Source organism: Suillus fuscotomentosus (assembly GCF_016647785.1).
Source record: "Suillus fuscotomentosus strain FC203 chromosome Unknown F5891scaffold_5, whole genome shotgun sequence".
In the NCBI taxonomy this organism is placed as follows: domain Eukaryota; kingdom Fungi; phylum Basidiomycota; class Agaricomycetes; order Boletales; family Suillaceae; genus Suillus; species Suillus fuscotomentosus.
Genome location: NW_024539517.1, coordinates 125,471 through 153,149, shown reverse-complemented (window position 1 = coordinate 153,149; position 27,679 = coordinate 125,471). Strand labels below are relative to the sequence as shown.

The 27,679-nt window shown below is 49.3% G+C and overlaps 9 protein-coding genes across 9 annotated transcripts; 5 read left to right on the top strand and 4 right to left on the bottom strand.

Moving 5' to 3' along the window:
* Nucleotides 1–1,491: 1,491 nt before the first annotated feature.
* F5891DRAFT_1101442 (cytochrome P450) lies at nucleotides 1,492–4,139 on the bottom strand. Its single transcript, XM_041363585.1, has 11 exons — nucleotides 3,522–4,139; nucleotides 3,143–3,467; nucleotides 2,940–3,088; nucleotides 2,775–2,890; nucleotides 2,602–2,724; nucleotides 2,361–2,550; nucleotides 2,223–2,304; nucleotides 2,046–2,171; nucleotides 1,982–1,992; nucleotides 1,800–1,929; nucleotides 1,492–1,745 (listed from the first exon to the last, which is right to left on the bottom strand). Exons 1-11 carry the CDS (start codon nucleotides 3,718–3,720, stop codon nucleotides 1,664–1,666), a joined length of 1,533 nt encoding a protein of 510 aa, XP_041231660.1. The 5' UTR covers nucleotides 3,721–4,139; the 3' UTR covers nucleotides 1,492–1,663.
* F5891DRAFT_552097 (major facilitator superfamily domain-containing protein) lies at nucleotides 4,054–6,990 on the bottom strand. The gene is made up of 21 exons (XM_041372220.1): nucleotides 6,931–6,990; nucleotides 6,749–6,860; nucleotides 6,613–6,691; nucleotides 6,477–6,549; nucleotides 6,408–6,427; nucleotides 6,287–6,357; nucleotides 6,175–6,235; nucleotides 6,095–6,122; nucleotides 6,028–6,046; nucleotides 5,896–5,975; nucleotides 5,794–5,844; nucleotides 5,662–5,739; nucleotides 5,420–5,606; nucleotides 5,331–5,363; nucleotides 5,191–5,280; nucleotides 5,022–5,128; nucleotides 4,833–4,972; nucleotides 4,741–4,775; nucleotides 4,643–4,685; nucleotides 4,517–4,592; nucleotides 4,054–4,468 (listed from the first exon to the last, which is right to left on the bottom strand). Exons 2-21 carry the CDS (start codon nucleotides 6,830–6,832, stop codon nucleotides 4,348–4,350), a joined length of 1,476 nt encoding a protein of 491 aa, XP_041231659.1. The 5' UTR covers nucleotides 6,833–6,860; nucleotides 6,931–6,990; the 3' UTR covers nucleotides 4,054–4,347.
* Nucleotides 6,991–8,252: 1,262 nt separating this feature from the next.
* On the top strand, nucleotides 8,253–9,070 carry F5891DRAFT_1137945 (uncharacterized protein). The gene is made up of 2 exons (XM_041364842.1): nucleotides 8,253–8,598; nucleotides 8,660–9,070. Exons 1-2 carry the CDS (start codon nucleotides 8,317–8,319, stop codon nucleotides 8,807–8,809), a joined length of 432 nt encoding a protein of 143 aa, XP_041231658.1. The 5' UTR covers nucleotides 8,253–8,316; the 3' UTR covers nucleotides 8,810–9,070.
* An 8-nt stretch (nucleotides 9,071–9,078) lies between these two features.
* On the top strand, nucleotides 9,079–11,165 carry F5891DRAFT_552063 (uncharacterized protein). Its single transcript, XM_041372219.1, has 5 exons — nucleotides 9,079–9,176; nucleotides 9,226–9,885; nucleotides 9,938–10,269; nucleotides 10,323–10,950; nucleotides 11,004–11,165. The coding sequence occupies exons 1-5, from the start codon at nucleotides 9,144–9,146 to the stop codon at nucleotides 11,070–11,072; spliced, it is 1,722 nt and encodes a 573-aa protein (XP_041231657.1). The 5' UTR covers nucleotides 9,079–9,143; the 3' UTR covers nucleotides 11,073–11,165.
* A 4,023-nt stretch (nucleotides 11,166–15,188) lies between these two features.
* F5891DRAFT_1169859 (uncharacterized protein) lies at nucleotides 15,189–15,976 on the top strand (the record flags this gene model as incomplete). Its single annotated transcript, XM_041365496.1, has 3 exons — nucleotides 15,189–15,312; nucleotides 15,375–15,829; nucleotides 15,918–15,976. Exons 2-3 carry the CDS (start codon nucleotides 15,451–15,453, stop codon nucleotides 15,974–15,976), a joined length of 438 nt encoding a protein of 145 aa, XP_041231656.1. The 5' UTR covers nucleotides 15,189–15,312; nucleotides 15,375–15,450.
* A 3,362-nt stretch (nucleotides 15,977–19,338) lies between these two features.
* On the bottom strand, nucleotides 19,339–19,956 carry F5891DRAFT_1101437 (uncharacterized protein; the record flags this gene model as incomplete). Its single annotated transcript, XM_041363584.1, has 1 exon — nucleotides 19,339–19,956. A coding segment is annotated over exon 1 (513 nt), but the record flags the coding sequence as incomplete, so codon positions are not given.
* A 27-nt stretch (nucleotides 19,957–19,983) lies between these two features.
* F5891DRAFT_551917 (uncharacterized protein) lies at nucleotides 19,984–20,575 on the top strand. Its single transcript, XM_041372218.1, has 4 exons — nucleotides 19,984–20,038; nucleotides 20,095–20,262; nucleotides 20,322–20,336; nucleotides 20,389–20,575. The coding sequence occupies exons 1-4, from the start codon at nucleotides 20,031–20,033 to the stop codon at nucleotides 20,450–20,452; spliced, it is 255 nt and encodes an 84-aa protein (XP_041231654.1). The 5' UTR covers nucleotides 19,984–20,030; the 3' UTR covers nucleotides 20,453–20,575.
* A 60-nt stretch (nucleotides 20,576–20,635) lies between these two features.
* Nucleotides 20,636–23,153, top strand: F5891DRAFT_1003997 (uncharacterized protein). The gene is made up of 4 exons (XM_041360332.1): nucleotides 20,636–21,198; nucleotides 21,253–21,347; nucleotides 21,469–22,207; nucleotides 22,299–23,153. The coding sequence occupies exons 1-4, from the start codon at nucleotides 20,699–20,701 to the stop codon at nucleotides 22,792–22,794; spliced, it is 1,830 nt and encodes a 609-aa protein (XP_041231653.1). The 5' UTR covers nucleotides 20,636–20,698; the 3' UTR covers nucleotides 22,795–23,153.
* Nucleotides 23,154–23,334: 181 nt separating this feature from the next.
* F5891DRAFT_551900 (CHAT domain-containing protein) lies at nucleotides 23,335–27,122 on the bottom strand. Its single transcript, XM_041372217.1, has 4 exons — nucleotides 27,087–27,122; nucleotides 26,685–27,030; nucleotides 26,540–26,637; nucleotides 23,335–26,483 (listed from the first exon to the last, which is right to left on the bottom strand). The coding sequence occupies exons 2-4, from the start codon at nucleotides 26,761–26,763 to the stop codon at nucleotides 23,520–23,522; spliced, it is 3,141 nt and encodes a 1,046-aa protein (XP_041231652.1). The 5' UTR covers nucleotides 26,764–27,030; nucleotides 27,087–27,122; the 3' UTR covers nucleotides 23,335–23,519.
* Nucleotides 27,123–27,679: the final 557 nt, after the last annotated feature.

Genomic DNA, 27,679 nt, shown 5'->3' with positions numbered 1-27,679 from the left:
GTGTCTGCGGCACATCGATGACTCAGTATGCTATGTGACTATCCAGGTCATCTTTGTTACTGGAATATGATACACCACGCTAAGTCATACCAACCGAGAATCAGATTACACTGACTCTGCAGAATCGTAATGATATTCTGTGGCTCCGCAGAAGCGATCTGTCTATTGTCTCGGTATCCAAGCGTACACCATGAAACTCTCACGACTGCTGACTCGATCTTTCGGATTACTAGATCTGTCTGAACTTCCCGAGTTTCTGACTCGTTGCAAGAATGTAAAAGGACAAGCCTGGGTGGTGGGCGGGGAGCAATTGGCTCTGTGTCGCCAACCCAAGATCGTACATGGCGATCTTGGCAAGATTGCGTACCGGGTTTCAAAATACACCGTGTCACCACTCCAAGCCCCACCGGCGCCACCGCTCACAACAAATGATCTTGCCTTTCGATTCTCAATCGGACGAATTAGAACGATCACACCTAGGCGATGATGAGAAAGTGGACGAGCTCTAGAATGTTGAGTGACTGTATAACAAAATATACAACACACATAATCCGTCTGAATGATACACAGATGCGCACGAGCTATGAGCTTCATGGCCATAGACATAGGTGTAAGTCATGGATAGCTAACACGGCGATCACATTGTTGAGTTGGAAAGATAGTGCCAGGTCACTCAACTGAAGAGGCGTTCGAAAGAATATGCATACTCGATCCCAAAACCGGGAGCAAATCAACCCACCATCCTAGTGGGCGCTGAATCGTCCTCTCCAGGGTATGCACTTGGCGTTGCATGGGACATCATCTGAATCCTTCCACACTACAAGCGACTGCACGGACGTAGGCAACGCCATGCACTCAAATGGATTCTCAGATAGTCCAACTACCTGGCCAGGAGCGACTGTGCAAATGGCAAGACGGAGATATTGTTGGAAATTCGAACAATCGACGAGAACCATTTGCAGCTGGGGGAGGTCTTGCGAGCGCGAACTGAGGTTTACCCTTCGTGAGTTCAGCGAGGACCCACCGCTCCGAGTTGGACTCTTTTCTTGGAGATCTAAACAAAGGACGGTAAGGACTGAATTCATATTTGCCACCGTATCTACATATTGTAAGGACGGAGCGATTCCTAATTGGTGTCGATGCCGTGTGCGCGCTCCACTTTTAGAGCGGCGGTAGCCCCCCACAGTTTAATGTTTGATCCTGAACCAATTCGCGTTTACCCCACGTGCGCGCTCCACTTGAGGTCATTTGTTTCACCGATTGGAGGCGTTACGCGACAAAGTTCCAGTGATCAGGCGAGTGCGTGCTCTCCCCAACGTTCATGGTTGCGACTCAGCACAAGAAGTTTATCCATGGGTTGTTTGGGAAGTAGTTGAGGGTAGTCGCTATGCGCAATACCTGCCAGATGTCAGTCGTTACGTTGAACAGAGAGCCTAAATACTTGAATATGCTCCTGACCACTGAGTAAGCAGTGCTATACAGGCTGATTGTCAGGAAGATCGCTACCAGAGCATGCATTTAATGGTGGAGAAAAGATGACATATGTACAATATAGCGATGTGACACCATAACCCTGTGATTCCAAGTGCAAACTATGACAGATCCCGCCGTCAGCTGTGAAGAAACAGCGACCACCTTAGTGTGAGATATCATATTCGCACGCTTAATAGTCAACATCCTCCTGAATGAGCGCCACGGCTCTCGCAGAGCGAGGCTTGATAGAACACTTGAAAGGTTTGGGGTAGCTACAAGTGCATCTATCTAGACCTGCGGTGGACTTGATAAGATGTACAACATACCTGACTGTGCCTGATGAGGGGTCGATCTCAGGCGTGATCTCGACGCCGTTCTCGACGGCCTTGGAGATATCAAACACGGCCAATGACATCGCGGCGGATAACCAAACTGAGGCATCGGCGAGGTGGAGACCTAAGCAAGTAACGTCATAGTTTGCCCCGGCGCTTCTATGAATTGAGCATACCTGGACAGATACTGCAAGGTAGAGAGTTACATAGCATTCTACCCAAAACTGATTATGTACTTACCGTCTTCCAAAGCCGAAGCAAATTGTGTAAGGGTCTGTCTCAGGCTTCTTTCCGTCACTGGCCAAAAAGCGTTCAGGGCTGAATTGCGACGGGTTGGGATATCTCAGTGGGTCGTTGAGCATGAACCTGTCATAAATTATGTTAGTATATCGAATACGGAGAAACAAGGTCACTGACCAAATGTTAGCAAGAATCAAGGAACCTTTTGGAATGTAGTACCCGTTATAGATGTTGTCCTCGGTCATACGGTGGGGGAAACCTGCCGTTGAGATACCGCTCGGTGAGTAAAGAATGCGTTAAACGATATGCGCGTACCGGCAGCGCCGACAACATTCCAGCGTTGAATTTCTTTTGCGAGTGCCTCAATGTAGGGGAGGGACTCGCGATCGGCGAAGGATGGAAGACGATCGGATCCAACAACAGCGTCTATTTCGTTCTGAGCTTTTTTCTGCACATCAGGGAAAAGTGTCATAGCTAGGAAAAAAGAGTAAATCGAGGGAATAGGCTAATATTGCTCTTAAACATGTCAATTTAACATATAAAGGGAAGGGCCTACCGTGTCGGAACCACCGCTGTATAAAGATAAAGCAGACCACTTCACAATGTGTTCCTCTTCCGCAGACAAAATACGGCCGTGCAACAGATCAGAGGTGAAAGACTTCGGCGCGATGCCAGCCGCCTGTAAGATTGAAACTTTAACGCACGAGCGCATGGTCATGAATTACTCACCATTTGATCCTTGACAAACTCGTAGGGTGCAGAAGCCATTTCATCGAGGGTCTCACACCACTCACGCGCTTTGCGCTTGAAGCTAGCACCAGGAAACCATTCGGGGACATTTGCCACTAAAAATGATAAGGTGATCAGAGGCAAACATCAGATGCTATTGCTTACAGAATGGCATATAATCAACCATGAAGGTACCAAAAATACTCGAACGCGAGAATTGGTGCGTAGCACGGTCTGCAAGGTCAATGAAGGGATCATTGTTCTCTTTCACTTTGTAACCGTAAGTGATGCGCAGAATGATGGCGCCAGCAGTCCTATAAAGATACAACGTTCAACAGTACGCCAATACAAAAATAAATAATACCAACTGTCGGATATGTTCTTGTAGTTGGTCAGGTTTCGTAAACACACGCTTAAGGAATCGGCGAGTCTCAATCTCTTCGATTGGGTGGTGGGTCTTCACAGCGGCGCGGCTACCAATGACGTGGTGTATGTTCTTGCGGTACTGGCGAAGACGGTCATTGTAAGGGAGAAGAGCCAAAGCGTGCTTCCAGCCACAGAGTTCGCCACACATGGGAAGGACAGGGCGGTCGGAGCACACATTACTCTTCTTGTCCAGCATCTCTATTGCAATCCTGGTAGAGTTCACCACCATCATGTGCTGACCCAGAATCTCGACATGCACGATGTCCCCTGCACGCATGGGGTTAAAAATATGATTTTTTGGAGGAAAAAAGAGTCGCTGACCGTACTTCTTGCCCCACTTGGCAAAGGTGAGCCAGGGCTTGATGCGAGGGATATCTTGGATATTCCCAATGAGGGGCCACCCCGTGGGACCAGGGGGATAAGGTGCAGGATTCTTCTTGTTGAACGCTGGCATCGTCAGATACGCTCCGACACCAGTAAGACCTAGAACCAGCCAAGCGACATTGGTGAGTGTTAACATGGTTTGCAAGTAAAAGGCAAACGACTCGAGAGCAAGGTTATGGAGTAGTGATTGGTCATGATACCCACATCAGGCTGTCACCCTCAGAAATACTTAACTAAAGGTGCTGTTTGGACAGCGAACCTGAGGCATCTCGATCCTGGAATATCCGGGCCATCCGACCCATCCGACCCACTTGCATGGTATAGTAATGCAGATCTCCATACCACGTGATCCACAGCCATTGGTCGCGCCGCCGCACGTGTTGCTGCTGACACCGTGACCATGGCTGCTACTACTACCCAGCTAGCGCTCTAGCACTTGCAGATGGAACTCTATCCTGGCACACTGTTGACCCTCAGGACCCTTTTTAGAATGAGTTGAGGCCCAGGGGATGAGGTGGAGGACCCATTGTAGTATTCATTGAATTCAATTATGTGCACTTACTACGATACTTATTCCCTCACTCTGAACAAGCCTGAGTGCCTGAAGGCTCCTCCATCTATGGGGTTTATCAAAATTTTAGGTACATACTTGGATGTACAACAAAGTAACCATAAAACATACATGTCTGACTCTAAATGATTCTTCTGGTTCTGAAATTGAGATGCTGTCAGTGCCAATTATAAGGCATAACGTGCCTAATATTTAATGCACAGATTCAATATTCAATGCTGCAACACAAATGAAAAGAGCCACACTCACTCGGAAGTAGCTTCCTTTCAGTTGTGTCATAGGAACGGCGATGATAAACAAGGCAATCACGAGCCTATCAAAACCGTCAGACTCTTCGAGTGTGTCAAACGATATCACTTGCGCTGCTTCAACACCAAACACCACCAATCCTCCAGATTTTGTAGCCCATGGGACTTGGAAATATGCGACTGCAAAACCTAGGGCACAATTGTGAACGTTGGACAAATCATGCGTCATTGTAACTCACCGCCCAATGCTCTTGCAAGGTTTAACAGGGCGCTGACTTCGCCCTAGAAGGGGAGGTCATATCACTGAAATACAAATAATTATATATGCGTCACTCACAGCCCTACGAGGGAAGCAGTCATTACAATATGCATCTAACAATACTCCTTGAGTTATCCCACGACACTTGAAATATCGGATCCGAGACTTACACACTGCAACAGTGTTGAGGGTGATTGCAACGATCGCAATGCCCCAGCCCATGATGAGAGCGGCTTTGCTGAGATTTTGTATCCCAGCGCCCAGCGTCAAAAAGCCACAGATATAAAGCGGCATGGCTAAGTAGCAGGTCCTACACAAATCCTCAGCTCTGACCTTGGCCATCGGTTGAGTTTGCATACCACAAGCGGCTCTCGGCCTCAAAGAAACCACCGTTTTTGCGAATATGCAGATCCATAATGAATTCATTGACGTAACGTCCAATGAACTCGCCAATAAGGACGGCGACCTGAAAAAAAAATTATGCTAAGAACATTAATCATGCATGCTTCATAGATGGAAAAAACTTGCGATTGGAGTTGCATACGCTCCAGCCACGGCATATTGACTGAAGCCAAATCCGACGGGAGGAGGAGATCCCATGAAAACAACATTTGTCGTCTACAAAAGTCGATAAGTTTATTACTGCAGGTCGAAACGGAAACGCTCACATTCAAGCCGATCGAGAACCCGAAGACCAATGCCTTTCAAAAAGGTCAGCAAATGTGCCAAGTACGGCCAGCAATGCAATTCATCTCACCTCAAAGAGAACTACGAAGAAAAACTGAGGACGCCAAACGACATCCAAAGATGCCAATAGAACTTCCGGCCATCGTGGTCTGTATTTTGCCATCTTATACCCAGTGACGCCCATCAAAGTTTCAAATCGATATCGCAGTCCCGTAGAAATTTGCAGTGGCTTCGATGCAAGGTGGCGATCATACATACTAGTTCAGCAAAAGTCAACGCCACTGCCCTAAGAAACGGTATAACAGAGCGTACGTTTCTTCCATGAAAAACACAATGAGAAGTAATACGATGGCGCTGTAAATAGATCCTATAGCATAGGCCCATCTCCAGCTATCCAACAATGGATGAGTATTCTAAATCAAGGGCAGTATATGTAAGACGTACCTTGCACGCGCTACAAGAAAGCCAAATACAAATGGTGATAAGAAAGGCGATCTATGAGATAGTGAGAAACGTTTCTTCCAATAAAAGGATTCATTCTCTGACATAACAAAACCCGAGGTCCAGATGTTCAGCTTCCGCGCTTGAAGATGGAAGGGGAAGATATCCGTCACGACATAAAGACCCTTGGAGGTTGGTAAATGTTGAAGTTACCATGAGAATTGCCACTAATCGTACTGTCACCTGGGGACACGTTCTGAAACCGTAGTCAGTTTACCGCAGCATAGATAACATGACGACCTGCCCAAAGAATCCAGTCAAACATCGCATCCCTTCATTAGCAGTTAACATTGTCCAACAAATACCGAATTATTGTGTAAATACCTGCAAAGGTGGCTAGATTCGGCGCCAATGTGCCACCAACCAAGAATGCAAGCGAAAAGAGCTGCGCTCAAGTTTCAGGGTTCATATTAGCCAAATCACTGGAAATATATACCTGACTCCAGAAGAGTACTGGCAACCGACCATACCGTCTCATGAGCATGATCCAGAAGATGCCTCCCCAACCTGGACTACAGATGAGAAGAGGCTATTCTCATGTAATGGTGTGATCTCACCCAGAAGGAATATGCTCCAGCTTCAAGGAATTGTCATTGAATGCGAGTAACGATTGAAGCATCACGCACTTTGATGTCAGATCGTTGATGACACTCGAGGTCGTGTCATAAGTTTGAGCGAGGCCAAATATTGACGCGATTCCTGCCAATAAAAGTATTCCATGATGACACCACTATGGATACTGAGCGAGGGCGAAATACATACCAATTCCAGAGTCGAAGTCAGGTACCACTGCAGACATTGTGATGATGATCAGGTGCACAGTCTTGCGAAAATCGGTCCACTACAAATGAATAGCTTAGTGTTACTGAAAGGGACACGATAGTGAGAAATGACAAGCGTTTTGTGGGTCGTTCGGGTCGTCAGCAGGTTGAGGCCAGAGAACCTTCAACCCATCAGGGCTAAGCTTGAGCCCAGATGCCATTACCTCCCCAAACTCGACCTTCGCCTGTCTAGTGAGTCACGAACGAGTCGGAATGAGTTACGATAGACTTAGGATATATGGGAGCAACAACCACATACTCGGGGTCCACTACTAAACGGCCAGAAGCCCGCTCGTAATAAGCAACAAAATCCACGTCGTCGGTAACATCGACTTTGCTTGGGTCATCTGCCTTCGTTTCTGAATGCAGCCGCTGGGAGCTAACATGCTCTAGAGCCATGATTGGTGGTGGAGGTGAGAGTTGGGAAGCAAATTGTAAGGTATCGTCACTCGATACCCATCATCAATTTAAGGCGCAGTACTTACGATGATGATGTGTTTATTTTAATCTCGGGGGCGAGGGGTGCGCAGATTGTGAGGAACGGACAGCCTGTTAAGGTGTGTTCGAGCGAAAGGTACCCTGGTATTACTCGGATCTTCACTCAATCCGAGCAAACAAGGTATAATAGACAACAGACCCTAACAGACCTCGAAAACAATCTTGAGTTTGGCTCCCTTTTTTCCTTCGCGATACACCGCCCGGATCAGCCATTTCGAGGACTATGACCCACACGCATCGGTGAACCGCTCGTCATATTCATTGACATCTCCGATACTTAGGCCATCCAAAGCTACAACAAAACACTTCAACCCGGTTACTAGATAGACTTATGTTTTCATCCAGAACTGTTCATGACATTTTTCAATTGGCACAATGCATGAATACATCATTCAAGGATTAACTGCCACGGAGTCAGCAATGAACGTAGTAATAAAAACAGTGACGAAGGAGGGACACTGACGAAAGAAAGACAATAACAAAAGAAAACCGAGCAAGACGCGGATTAACACTGCAGTGAAGCAAGAGATGGGGGAAGAAAGACGAAACGTGAATAATCATGCAAGCGTTTGGGTCTTATCGGTGTGAATGATGTGAGAACCGACATCGATACTGGCTCAGCGCTCAGGCCTCAGGGATTGAAAGAAAAGAGGATGAACCAAGGGTGACGAGGTACCAGATGGCAAACCGAGCGTCAGCGCTCGGTGAAAATCGACCACGCCCCCACTAATATGTATATACAAAGGGCATAAACTATGACACCGGGATCTGGGAAATTGGAAATGCAGCTACAGTGTTGACTCACTGTGACATGAACATAATACTCAACTTGACGCCAATAGACATGTGAGACCAGGGAGATTTCAACGTAGCACTGAACACCAGTATCATTGGTTCCCAGTCATTTATCCCAACAGAAAAGGATTGACCTTGACTGAGATTTCAATGAGGCTATAACTTCGCTATAAAGTTGATAGAAAGCCGGACAACTCCGTATCCCACAGGGTCACAGGCTATTATCCCAAAAAGGAATCGAACAATAAAGTTACTCAATAGTCCAATTATAGTCTTATACCAGGGCTTCACCTCTCCTACTTCGTCGACCCTGCCTCCCGGCCGTGCCACTACTAAGAACTGTAATTGGACTATGTCATCAAAGGAGAGTTTCACGACGAGCAGCCTCTCGCTGAATCTGAATGAGGACTGGGACCGCTCAAGTGATATCATCATACCTCAGACGCAAGTACCACGAAATTCTGTACTGGTTCCGGGCGAAGAGGCACAGGACAACTGCAGCACACCTGGGGCGAATAGAAGTAGGAAAAACAGGTCGCTGAGTGAGCTCATGCGGCTCCATGCCGAGAAGGGGACCAATGTGATTTTCAACGTCGAGGAAGCGAGTCGTGTAGCAGATGTTCTCAAGCAGTGGGTGAGTCATGGGGCACCGTCTCCCCCACCTAACGTTTGGCTCATCGAATGTTCTGACACAGATAAATTCGGGCACTTCTCCGTACGAGGGCGAGGATGACTTCTTTTCTCGTGCAAACGATGATCTGTCACTTGGTGCGAAACGTTCGTTGCAATCGGGAGACTCCAGTGGCCGAGCGAGAGGACAGAGCGAAAGTGTTGTCTCGCGATAGTCTTCGCTGAGATCACTTTCAGTTTCGCTCTCCAATGTCCATCCGGTCTTTCATAACCCTTTAGATGATAGTTTACGACCTCTGACGATACTGATGATTTTCATGATGATCATATACTCTACTCTACGACTCGATCAGTCATATTACTTATAAGTTACTTGGCACTTTTCTCAAATTCTTCGATTTACGAAGCCAAGTCTGTATGCATATATTTGGTTAGGTATTACTATTATGACGTAATCAATGAACTTGGTACAGTCACGTGCGATGCAAACCGTGTTCTAGGACAAACCATTTCAAGACCGCGCCGAATGTGAAACTTACTATTAGACGGATGCTGAAGAGTCCGAGAAAGAAGTGTGTGACGGTGAGTGTTTTGAAGTGTAACAAGTACTTGATTGTTTACGAATTAATAGCCATCACGTCCGCCGCGGAGGAATGGATCGAGGCAAACCAGTGTAAAGAGGGAGCCACCGGAGATCAACTTGAGTGCAATGAGACCCCCCAGCCCAACAGAAGACCCGCTTCTGCTGAGTGCAAGACATTTCGGGTCAACAACCAGTTCTAGATCGACCCCTGTTTTCTTAAGCTCGTCACCGCATAGACATGCCGACGTTCGGGACACCCAATCACCCGAGTGGACGGACACCGAATCGGAAGGCGAGGGAGAGTACACAGGGCGTTTCAAGATGTTTCAAGTACCTACGAAGGCGGACCCACCGACTAGTGGGACAAAGGCCCGCATGAAGGAGTGGGGTCGGCCAGTCAGCCCATTTCCGTACGAGGCACGACTAGACAGGAGCTTGCCTGATCCAGAGGATATGGAAATTGCAGATAGTGAGGATGAAGGCATGGAAGGAAATATCTTGGATGCATTGGATATTGAGAGTGTGTTCGAGGATATCGTGGAGGTGCCACCTGGTTCCGACGATCTATCCAGCGATCTGTCAACCAGTGATCTTCATACCAGGGTAGAAGAGAGTGAAGATTCAGATGTGGACGTCGAAAGCGACGTAGTACGCATTACAGGGAGCGATCCAAATGCTGCAGCGAGAGCCGCTGCGATCTTGAAATTAGTAAGTATCTCTCTTCAATCTCTACAAGTTAAAGTTTTTTTGACCAATCCAGCATGACTACGACTGCGTATTGGCGTCTTCCAGGCCCGCTGCTGCACGTAAGTCGCGCACAACGTTCCCTAGCGCAGGCGTCGGGAAACGCCGCAGCTCGATACCATCTCGGCCTTCCAGTGCAACATGCGGCCAACCTCGTTATAAGCCTAAGGCGGGCGAGTGGAGGCGTGAAGACTGGAAACTTTTGGATAAATGTTTTTTTGAGGAGTGCCATGTCAACGGAGTTATCACCTCGCCCAAGGATGTGAACAGAGAGGCGGTGGTGATGCGATTTCAATGTCTTGCTGGAGGTCACGATGTTGTGACGGGGCTGGGTCCCCCATGGAGTTGGTTTGTACTTCCTGACAGTTTTCGCTGTCCCAGCTGAGTTGACACACACTCAGGGAGAACTTGCTAGCAAGAGTAGATGTGCTTATAAAAAAGCGGGCTGCGCGAGCCGATCTCTCAACATTATCTTTTGCCAGTTTCATGTCCCCGGATGTGTCCAGGCTGGCAAATTTCACATCTACACCGGTCTCGCACATACCACGGTACCGTGACCTCTTCGACCAAGCCGGTGCTATTGACCCGACGAATATTACCATATCTACATCATCTTACTCAGTTAGGCCTCAACCGACTATTGTACCACCAAATCATCTAGCAGAAAAGACGGGATTCTTTTCCAGGCTTCCGACATGGGCATCATTTCTTCCTCGCCGTGAATATGTTAAACCTGATGACCACCCCGACTGTCCTCCCTTACCTCCTCCGCCAACAGATCTCATAGACCGTCGCAAGCCCATTACGACACCAGCGCGGAAACTTTCGGAGCGGCAGAAACCGCACAAGGATTTTGTAAATCTTCACCATACCACACCTCCACAGAAGCATGTACAGCTGCGCAGGAACAAGCCTAAACGCCTCGTGGAGCTCCGTCACATATCGCCAGAGCCCGTCTTCACAAGTGATTCCCGGGCAAGACGGAGTAGCGGTGGTAGCGTCAAGGATTTGATCCAATGTTTTGAAGAGGCGAGTGATCTTACTGGTTCTATACAGATTTCTGCAAGTGCCGTGCAAAGTAGGCTTCCTTGGCAACCATAATTATGCATCGAGAGTTATCTATATCATTGTATTCTCAATCATTATTCTAGCAACACGTACATCAATAAGACTTGGTTTCAGGTTTCTGAAATCGGGTTGGTTGAAATCAACCAAATGGAAAAGGCGTTTTTGATGGGCGTGGACTTCAACCTTTACATTTCGAGGAAAACATATGATTCATGGACACACCTATTAAGGGGGTTCGTCCACGCCAAAGACAGTGTCGTAGATGGCAATTGTCATAGTCATACTCGACCGATGTCCGCGGCACCGATTCGATCCTACACATTGTATGTACATTTATTCGGCGTGAAATAATTTGACTTGTTTGCATGACCCTGCCAGCCTGACACGCACATTGTATATACATTTATTCGGTGTGAAATCATTTGAGCCGTTTGCACGATTCTGCCAGTCTGAGATCCACCTTACAATGGGAATGAGAGATTTTTGACCACATGCAAGTCCGGACCCAAGGGTTTGGTAAAATAGAGCATGCTCAACTAGTTTAGTAAATGTCCTCATGACTGATGCGAGGTGGGATGACGACGACCAAAGGAAAATTCAAAGAAAAATCCGCAGCAGCTCAATCCTTGATAAGAAACATCTCCCATCCCACCACCTGCTCCTTGCGTTCCTGTTGTTTGCCCTTGAGACCCTTGTGTCCCTGGCACAGCCTGAGATTGACCTGCTTGCGTGTCCGTCAGGCGTCCTTGAGACGACTGTGCGCCCGACACAGCTTGAGATTGACCTGGTTGTGCGTTCGTCGGGAGTCCTTGAGACACTTGTGTTCCCGACACGGCCTGAGAATGACCTGCTTGCATCGAACTGCCATTTGTATGTTGCGCAGCTAGTGCAGCCGCTTGTGCGCGGGCCAAATCTGCTGCGCTGGGAGGGGAAACATAGATTCTCTGCCGATGTATTAAGTTCCATGATATCAAAAAAGGAGCAATGGAGGTCACTCACATTTTTCTTCCGACCGGCAGCTACTTCAACGGTATGTATGGAGCTTCCCCCTCGAAATAAGTTGAAATTCCAACGTCGGGGCTCGCGTGGTGTTGATTGAGGCGAATTCGGAGGTCGCGTGCCGACACGTGGGGAACGGAACAACCGACGAAGAAGAGACAACGCACTTGCAGGGGGAGCTGGCCCATGGTTTCTATCGCTACCAAAGAAATCATTGCCCTGTATCAAATGAATTTTAGCCAAAGCTAAGAATTGAAAAATAATACTAACATATCTCCCCACGCTTCTATTGTTTGCGAGCTGTCGTGAGGGGAAGGTCTGACAACATAAATCAGCGAAGGATCAGGTTGTTCACAACTGCTTGGCGCACATCTAGCGGTCGGATTGGACGTTTCTAGTAAAAAGGTGACATCAAATGTGAGAGAGATATAAAAGACTGGCTTACCTTGAACTTCGCGTCGGGCCCTGCATTGGCGTCATCCGTACCCTAAACAACAGCAAAAACCTTCAGAATAAAGAAAAGACGTGGAAGTACAATGCAGAAGCGCACACCCTGCTGTTTGAGCGCTGCCTCTACGTTCCATATATAGACCTTTGTGTCTAATCCAGCGCTGGCAATATATTTGCCATCAGAGGACATGGCAACAGTCAAGAGTTCGTCATCATGCAAGAGCGGGTCTCCGACCGGCTGGTTGGTTCTGAGGTCCCAGATGCGCACAGAGCAGTCTTTTGATGCGCTAACAAGATGGATTTGATCAGGGGAAAGACAGAAAGAGTTGATGGCATTGGCATGACCGTGAAAAACAGCGAGCTCCTTCCCACCAATCGACCGCCATTTTCGGATGGTGCCATCATACGACGCGGAGAAAAGGTATGCGCCATCTCTAGACCAACACAACGACGTCACGACGTTTTCATGTCCCTTGATCTCGATAAGTAGCTCGCCATTCTTTGACCACACACGAATTGTCCCGTCCTCCCCGCCGCTCGTGAATTTGTCGCCTTGTGGAGAGTATTTGACAGCATAGACCCAACCGTGACCGGTCTCTATCGGTGGTGCAATTTGTCGGCCGGTATCCGGGTTCCAGCGTCGTATGGTGCCGTCGCTCGATCCACTTGCTATCTCCAGCGCATTGGGAGACCAATCGAGGCACCTCACTTGGCCATTGTGGCCCTCCCACGGATCGCCAACTACACTGCCCTTCTTTATGTTCCACAGCCGTGATCTGCCGTCTATACTTCCGCTCACAACCACAGTTTCATCAGGAGATACAGCCATAGAGCCTATCGGGATCCCATGGTTATCCAAAGGTTTTCCTACTGATTCTCCGTCTATTTTCCACTGGCGAATCAAACAGTCGTTCGACGCGCTCAGCACATTGCAGCTGGCACCCACGCAGGCAAGACTCCATATGGAGCGGGAGTGACCCCCAATGATGCACTCCGGCATCAAGCCCCCTGCTGGTCGTTCTGGTATCGGTTTCTTCCAGGATGTGGTCCGAGTGTTGTGGTTGACGAAGTAGGACCGACCGAGTGGTGAGATGTGCCATTCACATCCACTGACAGCAAGATCTCCAGGATGATCTATGCTTTGTCATGAGTTCCTCGCTCCCAGTGGGATGGTCTTCGCTCAGCTAGACGCACTCCTGGTAAAGGTCGGTTGACTGAAGCTATGGTGATCGCATCGTCTTGATATTGTGTTGTACCATCCAACACCTTAAAATGTTGCCATTCAGAAGGGAGCGCTTCATTCCCGCCTGCATCTTGTTAAGTAAGTCAGTGGCCATCCTGATACTGTTTGCTCACCTTCCCAAATACCATCCTGCCGATGCTGTGCACCATATGGCGGTGGATCTTTCTCTCCCACTAGAGGTCTAATACGTGCTGATGAGCCTAACGGCGCTTCTCTTCCTCTGGCTGAGGTGCTTGACTCAGCCTCTTCGTGGGGCATAATCCTGATTGAGAATGACGTGCTTTACAGAGGGGCGGACAGTAAACCTTGAGACAATGCGCGAAATAAGAATCGAGGAGAAGATATGATGGAGGTGATGAATGGACCTGCTAAGCGCTCAGATTTGGATGCTGTGTTTGCAGGCCCTTGGCGGCCCGAGAATACGTGTTAGTGGCGGTTATGCTGATGTTTTTATTGCGATGCACCTCGGTTTGTTCTGTCTTACATATCACCACTTGTACCAGCGATCAAATCCATCGGCGAGCGCTAAGATATGGAATTCGCTTGAGCTTCATATATCCAAATACCTGGACAAGCAGTGAGAGGTGATTTTAATTGTAAAAATGGACATGCAAACGCAGTCACACGCCCAGTTTGTGCCTCTGGAAAGTGACTAAAGTAGAGAGGAATACGTGGTATGTATACATACATTGTTATCGTGGCATTCAACGCCCGAGCGGAGTCATCCATGGATGGAAAACCATCCTAGTCAATGATCAATATCCTCCAGAGCGTTAACATACTCCCCATGCGTATCTGGCGTCCAGTTCCGCACTCTTTTGTCACGACACTGACTCAGGTCGCCAACCACCTCCCGACTCCCAGATCACGTTCCCATCGAATATCACATTCCCTAAGAAAACCTTGCGCACCACTGAGAGCGGGGTTCCAGAAAGCAGAGCTGACTTCTCTGAGGGTGGTTGCAACGGGTGAATCTGAAGAAATTGATAGAGGGGGAGGATGAGGAGAAAGAGGAGGCTTGAGCCGAGTACACAGGTGAGGGTTGCAGTGGTGAATTTTAACTCTGAAAAGAGGAGTGCTACTGTACCAGTTCAAACACGCGTATGGATGGCGGGCTTGAGCATGTATGTGCCATATGCCTTCCGTTTCACGACTTTGGCGAAACATCTTCTTTTTTGCTTTGCAATGCACGAGGATTTGTGTACGTCTGCGTAGAGGTATGATTGGGGTAGGCTGGGGATCTGAGCCGAGGGGAAGCCACTACCAGCCCAGCACGTCAGAGCCGCCATCAGATTTACCATCGACGGGTGAGTAGCATTGGTAAACGTTAACATTCTTGGAGCGATCATTGCTTCTGTTCCACGCGTGCGCGTGAAGGCTATAGAGCTGTGGCGAAAACAAGGTACCAGCAGTGTGACGTAAAAAGACCTCAAACACTTCGTGCTATTCCGTGGCTCCGCGGAAGCGATCTGTCTAATTTTCAAAATACACCATCCCACCACTCCATGAGCCTCACCGGCACCGCTCATGCAACTGATCAAATGATCTTGTCTTTCGATTCTCAATCGGACGAATTAGAATGATTACATCTAGGCGATGACGAGAAAGTGGACGAGCTCTTGAATTTTCATGTTGAGTGACTTTACTTACGACAAAATATACAAAACACACAATCCGTCTGAATGATACACAGATCCGCATGAGCTATGAGTTTCGTGGCCATAGACATAAGATAGCTAACACGATGATCACATTGTTGAGTTGGAAAGATGTTGGCCGGTTACTCAACTGAAGAGTCGTTCGAAAGAATACGCATACTCACTCCCAAAACTGAGGGTGATGGTAATCCACCCACCATCCCAGCGTGTGCCGAATCGTCCTCTCCAGGATATGCACTTGGCGGTGCGTGGGGCAGTACTCTCATCGTTTGGATCCTTCCACACTACAAGCAACTGCCGGACGTAGTAGGCGACGCCATGTACTCAGACAGTCCAACCACCTGGCCACGAGTGACTGCAAATGGGAAGACAGAGAGATTGTTGGATGATGGAGGAAAGTTTAAGAACATGAACGTCGGGGTGTCGAATGTTTCGCCTAGACGAAGATGGTTGAAAGCGATGGTGGCCAAATGCTTAAGGCCCGTCGAAGGTGTCGGGAAATTCAAACTGACGATAGCCATTTGCAGCTTGGGGAGGTCTTGCGAGTGCGAACTGAGGTTTACCTTCTGTGTGTTCAGCGGGCACCGACCACTCCGAGTTGGACTCTTCTCTTCGAGGTCTGAACAAAGGACGGTAAGGACCGGATAGATGTGAAGTCTCACCCGAAGTGCTCTTAGATCTCGTTCCAGTCGGCCTGCAGTGGAGGGCAGATTTCGAAGCAACTGAACGAGTCAATTAATCGGTCTCACTACGTAGGACTGAGATTGACTTCGTTTGTCGTTTGGACAGGCGCACATGCATGTATTCTGTCAAATTTAAACACTGACCTCCTTAAAGTTCTTTCATCTGACTAGCAAGTCAATGAAGTCTGCTCGTAAAACTATTTCCTTTCGTCCTTCACGCTCTCGGTAACGCTCGAACTTTCAAGACATTTGTGGAGTCTGAGGTATGGGATGTACTGTTAGGCACGCACTCGTTTGAAAACCGTGATAAGAAACTGTATGGCTTTCATCTACACGGACAAGTAAAATACAACGCTCACGAGGTGCATATCTGGGTGCGAAACAGTCTGTAAAGCCCACGAATTCTAGAGAAAAAAACATCCAAACAACTAGTTTAGTAATTGTCCTCATGACTGATGCGAGGTGGGACGACGACGACCAAAAAAAAATCCAAAGAAAAACCCGCAGCAGCTCAGTGCTTGATAAGAAGCATCTCCCATCCCACCACCTGCTCCTTGCGTTCCTGTTGTTTGCCCCTGAGATGCTTGTGTCCCTGGCACAGCCTGAGATTGACCTGCTTGCGTGTCCGTCGGGAGTCCTTGAGACGATTGTGTGCCCGACAGAGCTTGAGATTGCCCTGCTTGTGCGTTCGTCGGGCGTCCTTGAGACACTTGTGTTCCCGACACAACCTGAGATTGACCTGCTTGCATCGAACTGCCAGTCTCGTTGCCATTCGTATGTTGCGCAGCTACTGCAGCCGCTTGTGCGCGGGCCAATTCTGCTGCGCTGGGAGGGGAAACATAAATTCTCTACAAATGTATTATTTTCCATCACATCACGAGGGAGCACTGGAAGCCACTCACACTTTTCTTGCGACCGGCAGCTACATCAACAGTATGTATAGAGCTTCCTCCTTGAAATAAGTTAAAATTCCAATGCCGGGGCTCGCGTGGTGTTGATTGAGGCGAATTTGGAGGTCGTGTGCCAGCACGCAGGGAACCAAACAAACGACGAAGAAGAGATGGCGGGCTTGCAGGCGGAGCTGGCCCATGGTCTGTATCGCTACCAAAGAAATCATTGCCCTGTATCAAATGAATGTTAGCCAAAGCTAAGAATCGAAAAATAATACTAACATATCTCCCCACGCCTCGAGTGTTCGCGAGCTGTTTGGAAACGATTGGATGTCTCTGGAAAGAAGGTGAGATAAAGTGTGAAAGAGATATAAAAGACTGACTCACCTTGAACTTCGCCTCGGACCTTGCATTGGCATCATCCGTACCCTAAACAACAGCAAAAACCTTCAGAATAAGGAAAAGACGTCGAAATACAATGCAGATGCGCACACCCTGCTGTTTGAGCGCTGCTTCCACGCTCCATACGTAAATCTTTGCATCTTTTCCAGCGCTGGCAATGTATTTTCCATCGGAGGACATGACAACAGTTAAGAGTGAGTCGTCATGCAAGAGTGGGTCTCCGACTGGTTTATTGGTCTTGAGGTCCCAGATGCGAACCGAGGAGTCATTTGATGCACTAACAAGATGACTTCCATTAGGGGACAGACAGAGGGATTTGATGGGATGGTCATGACCCTGAAAAACAATGAGCTCCTTCCCATCAATGGACTGCCACTTTCGGATGGTGCCATCATACGACGCGGAGAAAATGTATACGCCGTCCTTGGACCAACACAACGATGTCACGAAGTCATCATGTCCCTTGGTCTCGATAAGTAGCTCCCCGTTCTTTGACCACACACAAATCATCTGGTTCACTCCGCCGCTCGCGAGTTTGTTGCCTTGTGGAGAGTATTTGACAGCATAGACCCAACCGTGACCGGTCTCTAACGGTGGTGCAATTTGTCGGCCAGTATCCGGGTTCCAGCGTCGTATGGTGCCGTCAGTCGATCCACTTGCTATCTCTAGCGCATCGGGAGACCAATCGAGGCACCTCACGTGGCCAGTGTGGCCCTCCCACGGATCGCCAACCATACTGCCCTTCTTTATATTCCACAGTCGTAGTCTGCCGTCCACGTTCCCGCTCAAAACCATAGTTTCATCTGGAGATACAGCCATGGAGCTTGTCGAACAATGGCTATCCAAAAGTTTTCCTGCTGATTCTCCGTCTCTTTTCCACTGGCGAATCGAACAGTCGGTCGACGCGCTCAGTACATTGCAACTGGTGCCCACGCAGGCAAGACTCCATATGCAGCCGGAGTGACCCTCGATGATGCACTCCGGCATCAAGCTCCCAGCTGGTCGTTCTGGCGTCGGTTTCTTCCAGGATGTGGTCCGAGTGTTGTGGTTGACAAAGTAGGACCGACCGAGTGGTGAGATGCGCCATTCGCATCCACTAACAGCAAGATATCCAGGACGATCTATGCTTTGTCATGAGTTCCTCGCTCCCAGTGGGACGTTCTTCGCTCACCTAGACGTACTCCTGGTAAAGGTCGGTCGAATGAAGTCATGGTGAGCGTGTCGTCTTGATATCGCGTTGTACCATCTAACACCTCAAACTGTTGCCATTCAGGAGGGAGCGCTTCATTCCCGCCTGCATCTTGTTAAGTAAGTCAGTGGCCATCCTAATATGATTTGCCCACCTTTCCATAGAGCATCCTGCCGATGCTGTGCACCATATGGCGGTGGATCTTTCTCTCCCACTAGAGGTCTGATACGTGCTGATGAGCCTAACTGCGCTTCTCTTCCTCTGGCTGAGGTGCTTGACTCAGCCTCTTCGTGGGGCATAATCCTGATTGAGAACGGCGTACTTCACAGATAGGTAGACAGTAAACCTTGAGATAATGTGCAAAATCAGAATCGAGGAGATGGTATGATGGAGGTGATGAATGGACCTGCGAATTTACATGCTGTGGGTGCAGGTACCTTGTTTAGAATGCCTATGATGAACCTCGGTTTGTTCCGTCTTACATATCACCACTTGCACCAAATCCGTCGGCGGGCGCTAAAGAAATGAACATGCAAATGCAGTTACACGCCCAGTCGGCACCTTCAAGAAGTGTGACAAAGGTAGAGAGGAATACGCGGTATGCATACATACAATGGCAGCGTGACACTCAACTCCCAAGTCGGGTCATCCATAGACGGACAACCATCCTAGTCACCGATTGATATCCTCGGAAGCGTTAACACACTCCCCATGTGCATCCGGCGTCCAGCTCTGCACTCTTTTGTCACGACACCACAACCCAGGCCGCCCACCACCTCCCGGGTCACGTTCCCATCGAACATCAAGTTCTCCTCGAAGAAGACCCTGCGCACCACCGAGAGCAGGATTCCAGAAAGCAGAGCCAACTTCTCCGAAGGAGGTTTCAACGGGTGAATCTGAAGAAATTGGTGGAGGGGGAGGGAGGTGCACGAGTAGAAAGGGAACGCTGGATCCGAGTACACGAGTGAGGGTTGCGGTGGTAAATTTTGACTCTGAAAGGAGGAGTGCTACTGTACCCAGTTCAGACACGCGTACATTAGATTCGGAAGGGGAGCGGTCTTGAGCGTGCATATGCCATACGCCTTCCATCTCGCGAACGTAATTTGGCGAGAACTTCTTCTTCTCTGCTTTACATTGCGCAAGGACGCGTATGCGTCTACGTGGGGGTGTAATCGGGGTAGGCTGGGAAACTGAGCTAAGGGGAAGCCACCACCAGCCCAGCAAGTCGATGCCGCCATCAGATTTGCCACCGACGCGTTTGAGGGACATGGAGAAACATTCTTGAAGTAATTGAAGCGACCGTTGCTCGAACGCTGTTCCACGCGCGACTGTTGATAGCGTCCTATGCATCACAGCTTTACCTTAGTAGGACCTTTGTCTAAGATATGCCTGACCTAGGGGACTAGTATTTGAAAGTGCAAGTTTTGGGAGCCTGCCGGAGGTTGGGTTAGTCGGCAAAGCCAATCCGGGAAAACCCGGGCTACTTCACTTCTGCTTGAACCTCTTCCTCCACTTCCGAAAATCGATATGTCTTAGTGCGTGTGCATATCTCAATCACTAGCTACTGACCCACTGACTGGAATCTTGTTAGCGTCATCTTTGGCCGCGCCATTAAAACCGAGTACCTCACGTTGGGTACGCTCTTCGCGACCGGTGGTGCCGTGTATGCATCTCTTGGTGGAAAGAAAGATTCTGCATCGTCAGGCAAACCTCTTGCAGAGCGCGTGAAGGAGGCTGTACCCATAAATGCTGGATCCAGGTGCGTTTATTCTCATTCTCACTTGCTTGCAGACACAAGACTAACCGTGCGGTCTACAGTGAAGAGGAACAATTGTATGTGTTCTATAAGGACCAAACAACTCGTGCTGCAGCACGGACTGACCAGGATGAACAGTATCAAGAACTTTATTGCAGAAGCCGAGAAGGAGGGCGGGGTAGCGCATCATTGATTCGGGTTCTCGTATTAATATACAGTGCAAAGCGGCCAACATGTAGTTACCTTGATGAGACATACCAGCCAGTGACCTCTGGAAATAGAGATTTTTCTCGCTCTCATCTCGCTATGTGGAGAGTTTCCTTTTCGGTTGATATATATAATTCCAAAGTGACTGTTGCTTTGCAACTGCTCGATATTTATCTTGTGTGACAACATCGTTCTCTTGTCCATGTCTTCAACCATCAACGCCATCTAAAAAATGAAGTCGTCCAAGACCACGAATATGGACCATGGCAATGGCATTAAACACCTGACTCTCTTGAACACCTCCAGCTCGTCAACAGCGGCGAGTTCTCTCCCTTCCCCGCCCTATTCTCCCCCTCCAAGTTGCAGCACACCACCCTTGAGTGCCCACGCACGAGGCGTATCCCCCAACGACGCGACAAAAGCCCTCAAAGCTACCCGCCGGCAATCTTCCATCTCATACGTATCTTCCCGCGTCGATGTGTTCTCGAGACACGGGACATCCACCTCTCCAACCGTAGCTGATGCTTCGATAGGAACGGATACGGCACACGGAGCGGGAGGTCTATTCGAAGGACGCAAAAGGACCTCGCGCTCGATGAAGAGGCATACTATGGTAGGACTCGAGGAGTTGCGCGGATTAAACACAGTTGGGGAAGCCCGCACGCGTCTGTCCGTTGGGAGTGCCAGTGCCAGTGGGGGTGTAGAGAGAGCTGCGCTGACATTAGCTGAGAAGTACGTCCAGATCCCTGCATGCCTATATTGATGTCAACGGAACCTAAATCTCAGGCACGCCGACCTCCTCCGCGCAATTGCAGCCGCCGAGAGTAGGCGCCTCGAGCTGTCTGGTCAACTGGCTGCTGTTGAAGGGGATCTAGGAGAACGTGAGTCCCTTTTTGATGTTTCATTTCGTCCTTCTTCCTCGGTGCCGTCGTTCCGCACTATATCCGCCATCACATATGCCTCAATTCCTCATCAGAGCGAACTGACCCTCTCTTTTCCTAGTCAAGCGAAAATGGGAGCGTATCGTCAACCGCGAACCACCCCACCCCACCCTTCCCTTGTCCACACCCACCGCTTCAGTCGTAGATGGCCTCAAAGAAGGCGTAAGATTGCTCGCAGCAGGTCTGAGCGACCTAAGTGACCTTTCTTCTCCAATTCCCTCACCAGCTCCCCCAACCGACACAGAAGAAACAGCAGGGGTCCCGAGGCGTCACACGCAGCGTGTGAGCGACTCGTCCACGTCCACGTCAACGCGTTCGGGGATGACACAATTCTCGAGGAGTTCCGTGTCATCTGTCTGGGACGAAGACATTTCCCTTTCTTCTGGTATCGGCGCGGAACGACATTTCACGAATCGAACACGAGAAAGGGAAGCATCAAGAGCGAGACAGGAAAAAGTCTTTCGTCGGAGATCGCGCGATCTTTCGCATCCACCGACTGCATTTATGAGGCATGCCAGTTCCTATAATAGTACGAGTACCAGTGTGGACCTCGGGCGAGGCAGCGTGGAACTCGACTCGACTACAGAGGTCGTTCGGGATACAATCAATCCGGGAATAGACGCGTCCATTACAGCGGTGGCTTCAGAATTCGATGCAGATGGTGCAGGGTCTTCATCAAGCACAAATACACTCCTTAGCAAACGCTCCTCCGTTGTACTGCCTACATCGATGCCTGGCACCGGATCGCTCGCCGTAGCTGGTGGGTGGGGAAATGTCGGTCGCAAGCTTGGAGGTGATGTGTGAGTAATATTCTCTTCCCGCTTTCAGTTTGGTGCATTCACTATCGATGTTCTTCCTCCGATCACATTCACAAACTAACACCCATCACAGATTCTCCAAAAGCCAAAAGCGAGCTTCCATCCTCCTCGCAGACGTCTCTCAATCCATTGTATCAGCATTAACCCCAGGCCCAGTGGCAACCTCACCCGCACCCGTTCCTACATCAATGCAAACATCAACACCTTCCCTTTTCCCATTCCCCTCATCCCTCCGCACACCCTCAAGCGGCACCACCTCCCTACGCGGAACCTTACCAAGCGCTTCCGATTCCGATTCCTCACGCACACCATCATCAAACGCGAGCTCTCCATCGACGCGCTCCACGTTTTTGCACACTCGCACCAAAACTCATGCCCCTATCCCGCGCACAAATAGTTGGCTGGAAGATGAGGAAGATGAGGATACGGTGAATGCTGGGAGGGTTTTGATGCCATCTGTGCTTACGCCTACCTCTGCGTCCGCGTCAGTACACAAAACACCCGATTCACTCGCACCCGCCAAAGGAGGAACGGCGCCGAGTTTCGAAGACGACGATTGGAATTGGTAGCAGCTACTGTTGTCCGCTTTTGACGTCCTCTGGTTGGGTTTGAAAGATGAAGAATAGGCTCTGACTCCAAGTGTGCGAGGTGTAAATGGTATCGTATGTTTCTACTATAGATATTTGCATCTCCTTCATTCGTGCAGGCGGGTACGACAACGAGCTTTGATGATGATGATAGCGGTGGAGGATGAAAATTAAACGTGAGTGCGTGGATAGGGGTACCGTATTGTGAGTATGTTTATGTTTATATTCATTGTATTTTTTGTTCCGTCTTGTGCTCGATGCGTTGTCGCATTGAAATTATAGTAATTGCATGTACGCTTGACGAGTCTGTTAGGTTAGAATTTTTGCTCGCAGTAATCAACAGTGATTGACTCCAAGTGAGAGCGGGTTGCTATGTGGCATTCATGTGGATACAATATATACGCCGGCACAAAGTGTAAGATAATCCTTAGTAAGAACGCAAGAGACAGTTTCGCTACATCAGCCAAGGACGACCGAATCGCAGCAGCCAACTTTGTACGTGGATATCCGAGTCAGTGGTTACGGACAACGGTGTCGGGACCGGCATCGCGGCACGTCTCCCTAATATGATGATAATCCATCCTACTATGTACAAGATAGCTAGAGCGCAAGAATATGTATAAGGGTCATTTGTATAACAGGATGAAAGAGAATCGCAGATCAACAACACATGAATATGTACTAGACGACAGCAATACGACATAGAATTACACACCAATATGAACAAAAACCATCCTCTGCTCAAGCGGCACTTTCGTTTTCACCGAGTGCGTAGCACAGTTGAGTGCCCAGGCTGCCTTCGTGCAGTCCATGACACCACCATCCTTCAAATCTCCGAACATATACTTGTAGAAAGCTTCGACGACGTGTGTTGCGACAGAGTCATCGACCTCCCACAACGTGCCAATGACGCTCTTGAAACCCGAAAACTGGAGACCAGCTGCGAGGTGGATCACTTCGTCGGGCGTCTCCTCATCGCCGACGGCAGTATGACAAGCCGATAAGAACGCGAACTCGGCCTGCGGAACATGTCTCTCCATGATATCGAGCAGCGTCAGATGTTCGTCTCTCATGACAAAATGTGAATCGTAAGGCTGCGTAGGGTCCTGCTTGCCGTGACAAGCAAGGTGCACCCAGGTGTTCTGCTGCAAAGCTGAGAGTGCGCCTGCTCGTGTGGCTGCGTCGCCAGAAACAGTAGTGCGGTTGGCCATCGCGGGGACGAGTGTATGGACAAGCTCGAGCTCGCTTTCGACTGCCAAGAGCGCCTTGCCTTTCCCTGCACCTGGTTGACCCTGTCCGATAGCCACGAAGGAAGGAAGCACGCGTTTCTTCATCAACTGTCTAGATCTAATCAGAGCTGAAAGTGTCGGGGTGTAAGAGCAAATGTAGAGGTCCTCCAGGCATGGCTCCTTCCCAGAACGATCCGCCTTTGTTTGAAACGGATGAGCTGCATGGAGAGGAATGGACGTGAAAGCTGCAGTGGGACACAGCCAGATTCGAGAGCGGCGCTTTAGTTTGAGGACGTGCTCGAGCAAGTTGACGATGGGTAGCATGATTTGGTCCCATATTATCCGTGAGAGCACTATGAGATCCGTCCTCGACTCCCTTGGGTTCATCCGAGATGAATCTCGTATTGCCCTGGCGAAGCGATCCTTGAGATTAGTCAGATCTGCAAGGGTGACAGACGGCAAAGAAACATGATGGGGGTTTCCTGACGTCGGGACGATGATGGCGCTGCACGAGTATTGACTGGCAACGAGGATGATGACCGGTCCCTGGCGCGCTGCCGCTGGCAGATCTTCATACGAGGGTGGAAGCAGGAACCGCGAGAACGCCGGAAGATCGCGTATCTTAGCTATCGCGGCTTCCCATTGCCTTGTAAGTCTCCTATACTCTGTTGCTGCCCGATCAGCAGCAGCTCTGTCGGTGATGGTTGCAGAACTCTGGGCTGCATTGGAAATGAGCTTGCTCAGTTCCAAATAATTGCGCGCCAGTGTCGGATTTGCTGACTCGAGGTCTTCGACTGGAGTCCTGAGTCGAGATGCCAGCGACCACTGCTGACCACGACCCCGCTCTGCGAGTTCAACTGCCTGTCGCAGATCGTCATGACGTATGGCACATGAGGCTGCATCTACAGGCAGCGATTTGACACCATTGAAGGCAGTAGCAGCTTCACGTCGTGAAATTGTCGATGATCGCGTTGCCAAATGACCATCAAGAAGGTCGAAACACGTGCTGTATGCCTCTAATGCAGATCCATGATCATCCTGCTCCGCAGCAACGGTCCATTTGTATGCTGTCAGAATCCGTTGTGGGAATCCTTGAGTGGGGTGCCGCGATGCAAGTCTGAAGTTCTCCACTGCATGCGACAAATCAGCAGGGTTGTGTGAAATCCGGTAATGAGATAAATAGGCATTCTTCAGCTGCATGTAGCTGAAATACCTGCCCGGGTGCAATGAAGATGGAGCCGCCAATGATTCTTGGCAAAGAACAATGGCCTCCTCGACATCTTCATTCTTCTGAGTTTGCGTGAAACGAGAGCAGAGCACCGAGCTCAAATTGCGAAGAGTTTTATGGCGCCCTGGATGGTCAGGCCGCATTAACCGAAGGGATTCACGATATAAATCAATGGCCTCGTTGGAATCCTCGCTAACATGCGTTTTGTCATATCTGGTTTTGAGCGCGAGCGCCAGGTTGTGCAGCGTGGTGTCACGACGTGGATGCCCAAGTGGGCGCAACGTCAGTGCTTCCCGATAGAGGCTGATGGCTTGGGTGATGTCATCAATGTCGCCGCGTTCATTGAAACGTTCGACGAGAACGCCCCCTAGGTTGTTCAATGAGAAAACACGATATTGGTGCCCAACAGGATACAGGCGCAACGCTCCTTCGTGCAAAGAGATGGCCTCATCGAGGTCATTCAGTTTGCCTTGATGATCGAATCGCAATGCAAGTGAAAAGGCCAAGTTGTTCAGGTAGGTACCATGGCTAGCATGTCCCTCGGGGCACAGAGACACGGCTTCACGACCAAGTTGTATGCTTGTGTCAAGATCATCAATGCTGCCGTGCTGATTAAAGCGTTCTTCAACCGCTTGTGCAAGCTTGTCGAGGGCTTTCGGACGGAGTTGATGGCCCAGAGGACAGAGCTCGAGGACGACTCTTCGAAGATGGATGCCTTCATCAGATGCGTCTTTTGGAAGACTGTTGCATCCGCCGATCACATAATTGACACCATTCTTCCCTGCCGCGATGCTACGAAGGTAGGTGCCCTCTGGACAGAGAGGCAGTAGTTCATGATACAGTTGGGCGGCTTCGCGGATGTCGGCAGCAGTACCTTTCTTGTCGTGACGCCAATTCAGCGCTTCGGTGACATTATATAGAGATAAGGGATAATCAGGATGGGGCTGCGGACGCAATGCAAGGGCGTCGCGGAAGAGGGAAGTGGTGGCATCGATGTCATCAACATCATTTCGGATGTAGCCTTCAAGGCAGGCCCGCGCGAGGTTGGTGAGAGCCGTTGCATGGTCTGGATGGCTGACCGGACACTGGTCCAGAACCAACTGAAAATGCTTTACAGCGTCGTTCAGGTGAGAGACTGTCTTGCTCGTCACATATGCGGCAAATTGTGCGTGGCCCGCATCTGTGTCTCGAGCAATCTCGCAGTCTGCGAGGGACTGCAGTTTGCGTTCTGTCAACAAAAGCTAACAGGACAGAAACCAGCGTCACTCACATCAAACAGTGCGTCGTCCTGATCGTCGCAAGCATGCACAATGGCGGCCTTCAGCTTAAGGGAAGGTTTGACACCGAACACGGGTGGGAAGGATATATCTACGAGACGTTAGTGTATGTGCATAAATGAGAAGCGAACCACCCACCAAATGGCTCATCTCCATGATCAAGTAGCTCATCCCACGACATTTGAAGTTCGCCGATGACTTCTCCACCGCCTAGCATTCGACCAAGCTCAAAGGGCGCCCTAATCTCCACTGACAACGCAGGTGAAGAGTGTGATGATCTACAAACTGACGATCAGTTTTCGCATCACGTCAAAAAGTGTCCATGGACTTTACAGAGTGATAGTATCCCCCCAAGCTACAGATTCATCAGATGATAAGACACCGATAGCTGATTTCCAGCGCCTCCGGGAGTCGACATTGATGGATATGTAGATGCCAGCAGGAATGCGGCAGGAGGGGACCTGAAGACTCTTTCCGCTGATGACTGTAGATATTGTGTGAGGATGACAACAGATACGAAGGTGGATCGGAGGGGCTCGCCTTCCAGTCTGATATATCGACTTTCTGAGGTACCAGGCATGATGGTGGATGGAGCAAATTGATGAGGATCGAGGATGGGCTGAATGGGCCACGGAATCAGTAAGAAGGAAGGATGAGGGTAAAGATATGGGGAATGTCAATAGAGTTCAGCTGAGAAGGAGGTTGAGGGCTACACGTGTATTTCCACATTGTCGAGGCTGTTCACGATATAGACGCTGGTATGATTGCACTACGCGCTGGAAATGGAGATCACCGACCAGTCTTCAGTGAAAGTGGCCGGTCGAGGTCGAAGGGGGCATGCGAGTCTCAGAGTGATTGGACTTGCATCGTACTACCCAGTTAGCACACCAAGTCAAGATGTAGAATCAAGTGTATTTCGTATGGTAATGCGAACAATGTTAAAACCACTGAAGACGTCACGCTAAGAACCGAATGATTGTATACGACTCATCGCATCAGTAAACCGGTGAGTTCTTGCTGGGGATTATGCTGATTATGGTGCTTTTACATGGTCATATATTGCTTTATATCACTTTATATTACAATGTGACGAAAACCTTTCCTATATATTACGATATATAACGATATATGAC

What these genes read in the sequence shown, in the direction of transcription:
- F5891DRAFT_552097 (XM_041372220.1), bottom strand. Translation starts at nt 6,832, where the DNA reads ATGGCATCTGGGCTCAAGCTTAGCCCTGATGGGTTGAAGGTTCTCTGG. An exon ending in ACCCGAACGACCCACAAAAC is followed by an intron (nt 6,692 to 6,748) that starts GCTTGTCATTTC and finishes ATTCATTTGTAG; the next exon opens with TGGACCGATTTTCGCAAGAC. An exon ending in CCTCAACACTGTTGCAGTGT is followed by an intron (nt 4,776 to 4,832) that starts GTAAGTCTCGGA and finishes GAGTATTGTTAG; the next exon opens with ATGCATATTGTAATGACTGC.
- F5891DRAFT_552063 (XM_041372219.1), top strand. Translation starts at nt 9,144, where the DNA reads ATGCTGAAGAGTCCGAGAAAGAAGTGTGTGACG. An exon ending in CCGCTGCGATCTTGAAATTA is followed by an intron (nt 9,886 to 9,937) that starts GTAAGTATCTCT and finishes TGACCAATCCAG; the next exon opens with CATGACTACGACTGCGTATT. An exon ending in TGATCCAATGTTTTGAAGAG is followed by an intron (nt 10,951 to 11,003) that starts GCGAGTGATCTT and finishes CGTGCAAAGTAG; the next exon opens with GCTTCCTTGGCAACCATAAT.
- F5891DRAFT_1003997 (XM_041360332.1), top strand. Translation starts at nt 20,699, where the DNA reads ATGAAGTCGTCCAAGACCACGAATATGGACCATGGCAATGGCATTAAA. An exon ending in GCGCTGACATTAGCTGAGAA is followed by an intron (nt 21,199 to 21,252) that starts GTACGTCCAGAT and finishes CCTAAATCTCAG; the next exon opens with GCACGCCGACCTCCTCCGCG. An exon ending in CGCAAGCTTGGAGGTGATGT is followed by an intron (nt 22,208 to 22,298) that starts GTGAGTAATATT and finishes CACCCATCACAG; the next exon opens with ATTCTCCAAAAGCCAAAAGC.
- F5891DRAFT_1101442 (XM_041363585.1), bottom strand. Translation starts at nt 3,720, where the DNA reads ATGTTAACACTCACCAATGTCGCTTGGCTGGTTCTAGGTCTTACTGGT. An exon ending in GGTTGATTATATGCCATTCT is followed by an intron (nt 2,891 to 2,939) that starts GTAAGCAATAGC and finishes TATCATTTTTAG; the next exon opens with TGGCAAATGTCCCCGAATGG. An exon ending in GAATGTTGTCGGCGCTGCCG is followed by an intron (nt 2,305 to 2,360) that starts GTACGCGCATAT and finishes TCTCAACGGCAG; the next exon opens with GTTTCCCCCACCGTATGACC.
- F5891DRAFT_1137945 (XM_041364842.1), top strand. Translation starts at nt 8,317, where the DNA reads ATGTCATCAAAGGAGAGTTTCACGACGAGCAGCCTCTCGCTGAATCTG. An exon ending in CAGATGTTCTCAAGCAGTGG is followed by an intron (nt 8,599 to 8,659) that starts GTGAGTCATGGG and finishes GTTCTGACACAG; the next exon opens with ATAAATTCGGGCACTTCTCC.
- F5891DRAFT_551900 (XM_041372217.1), bottom strand. Translation starts at nt 26,763, where the DNA reads ATGCTAGGCGGTGGAGAAGTCATCGGCGAACTTCAAATGTCGTGGGAT. An exon ending in TCATGGAGATGAGCCATTTG is followed by an intron (nt 26,638 to 26,684) that starts GTGGGTGGTTCG and finishes AACGTCTCGTAG; the next exon opens with ATATATCCTTCCCACCCGTG. An exon ending in AGGACGACGCACTGTTTGAT is followed by an intron (nt 26,484 to 26,539) that starts GTGAGTGACGCT and finishes CGCAAACTGCAG; the next exon opens with TCCCTCGCAGACTGCGAGAT.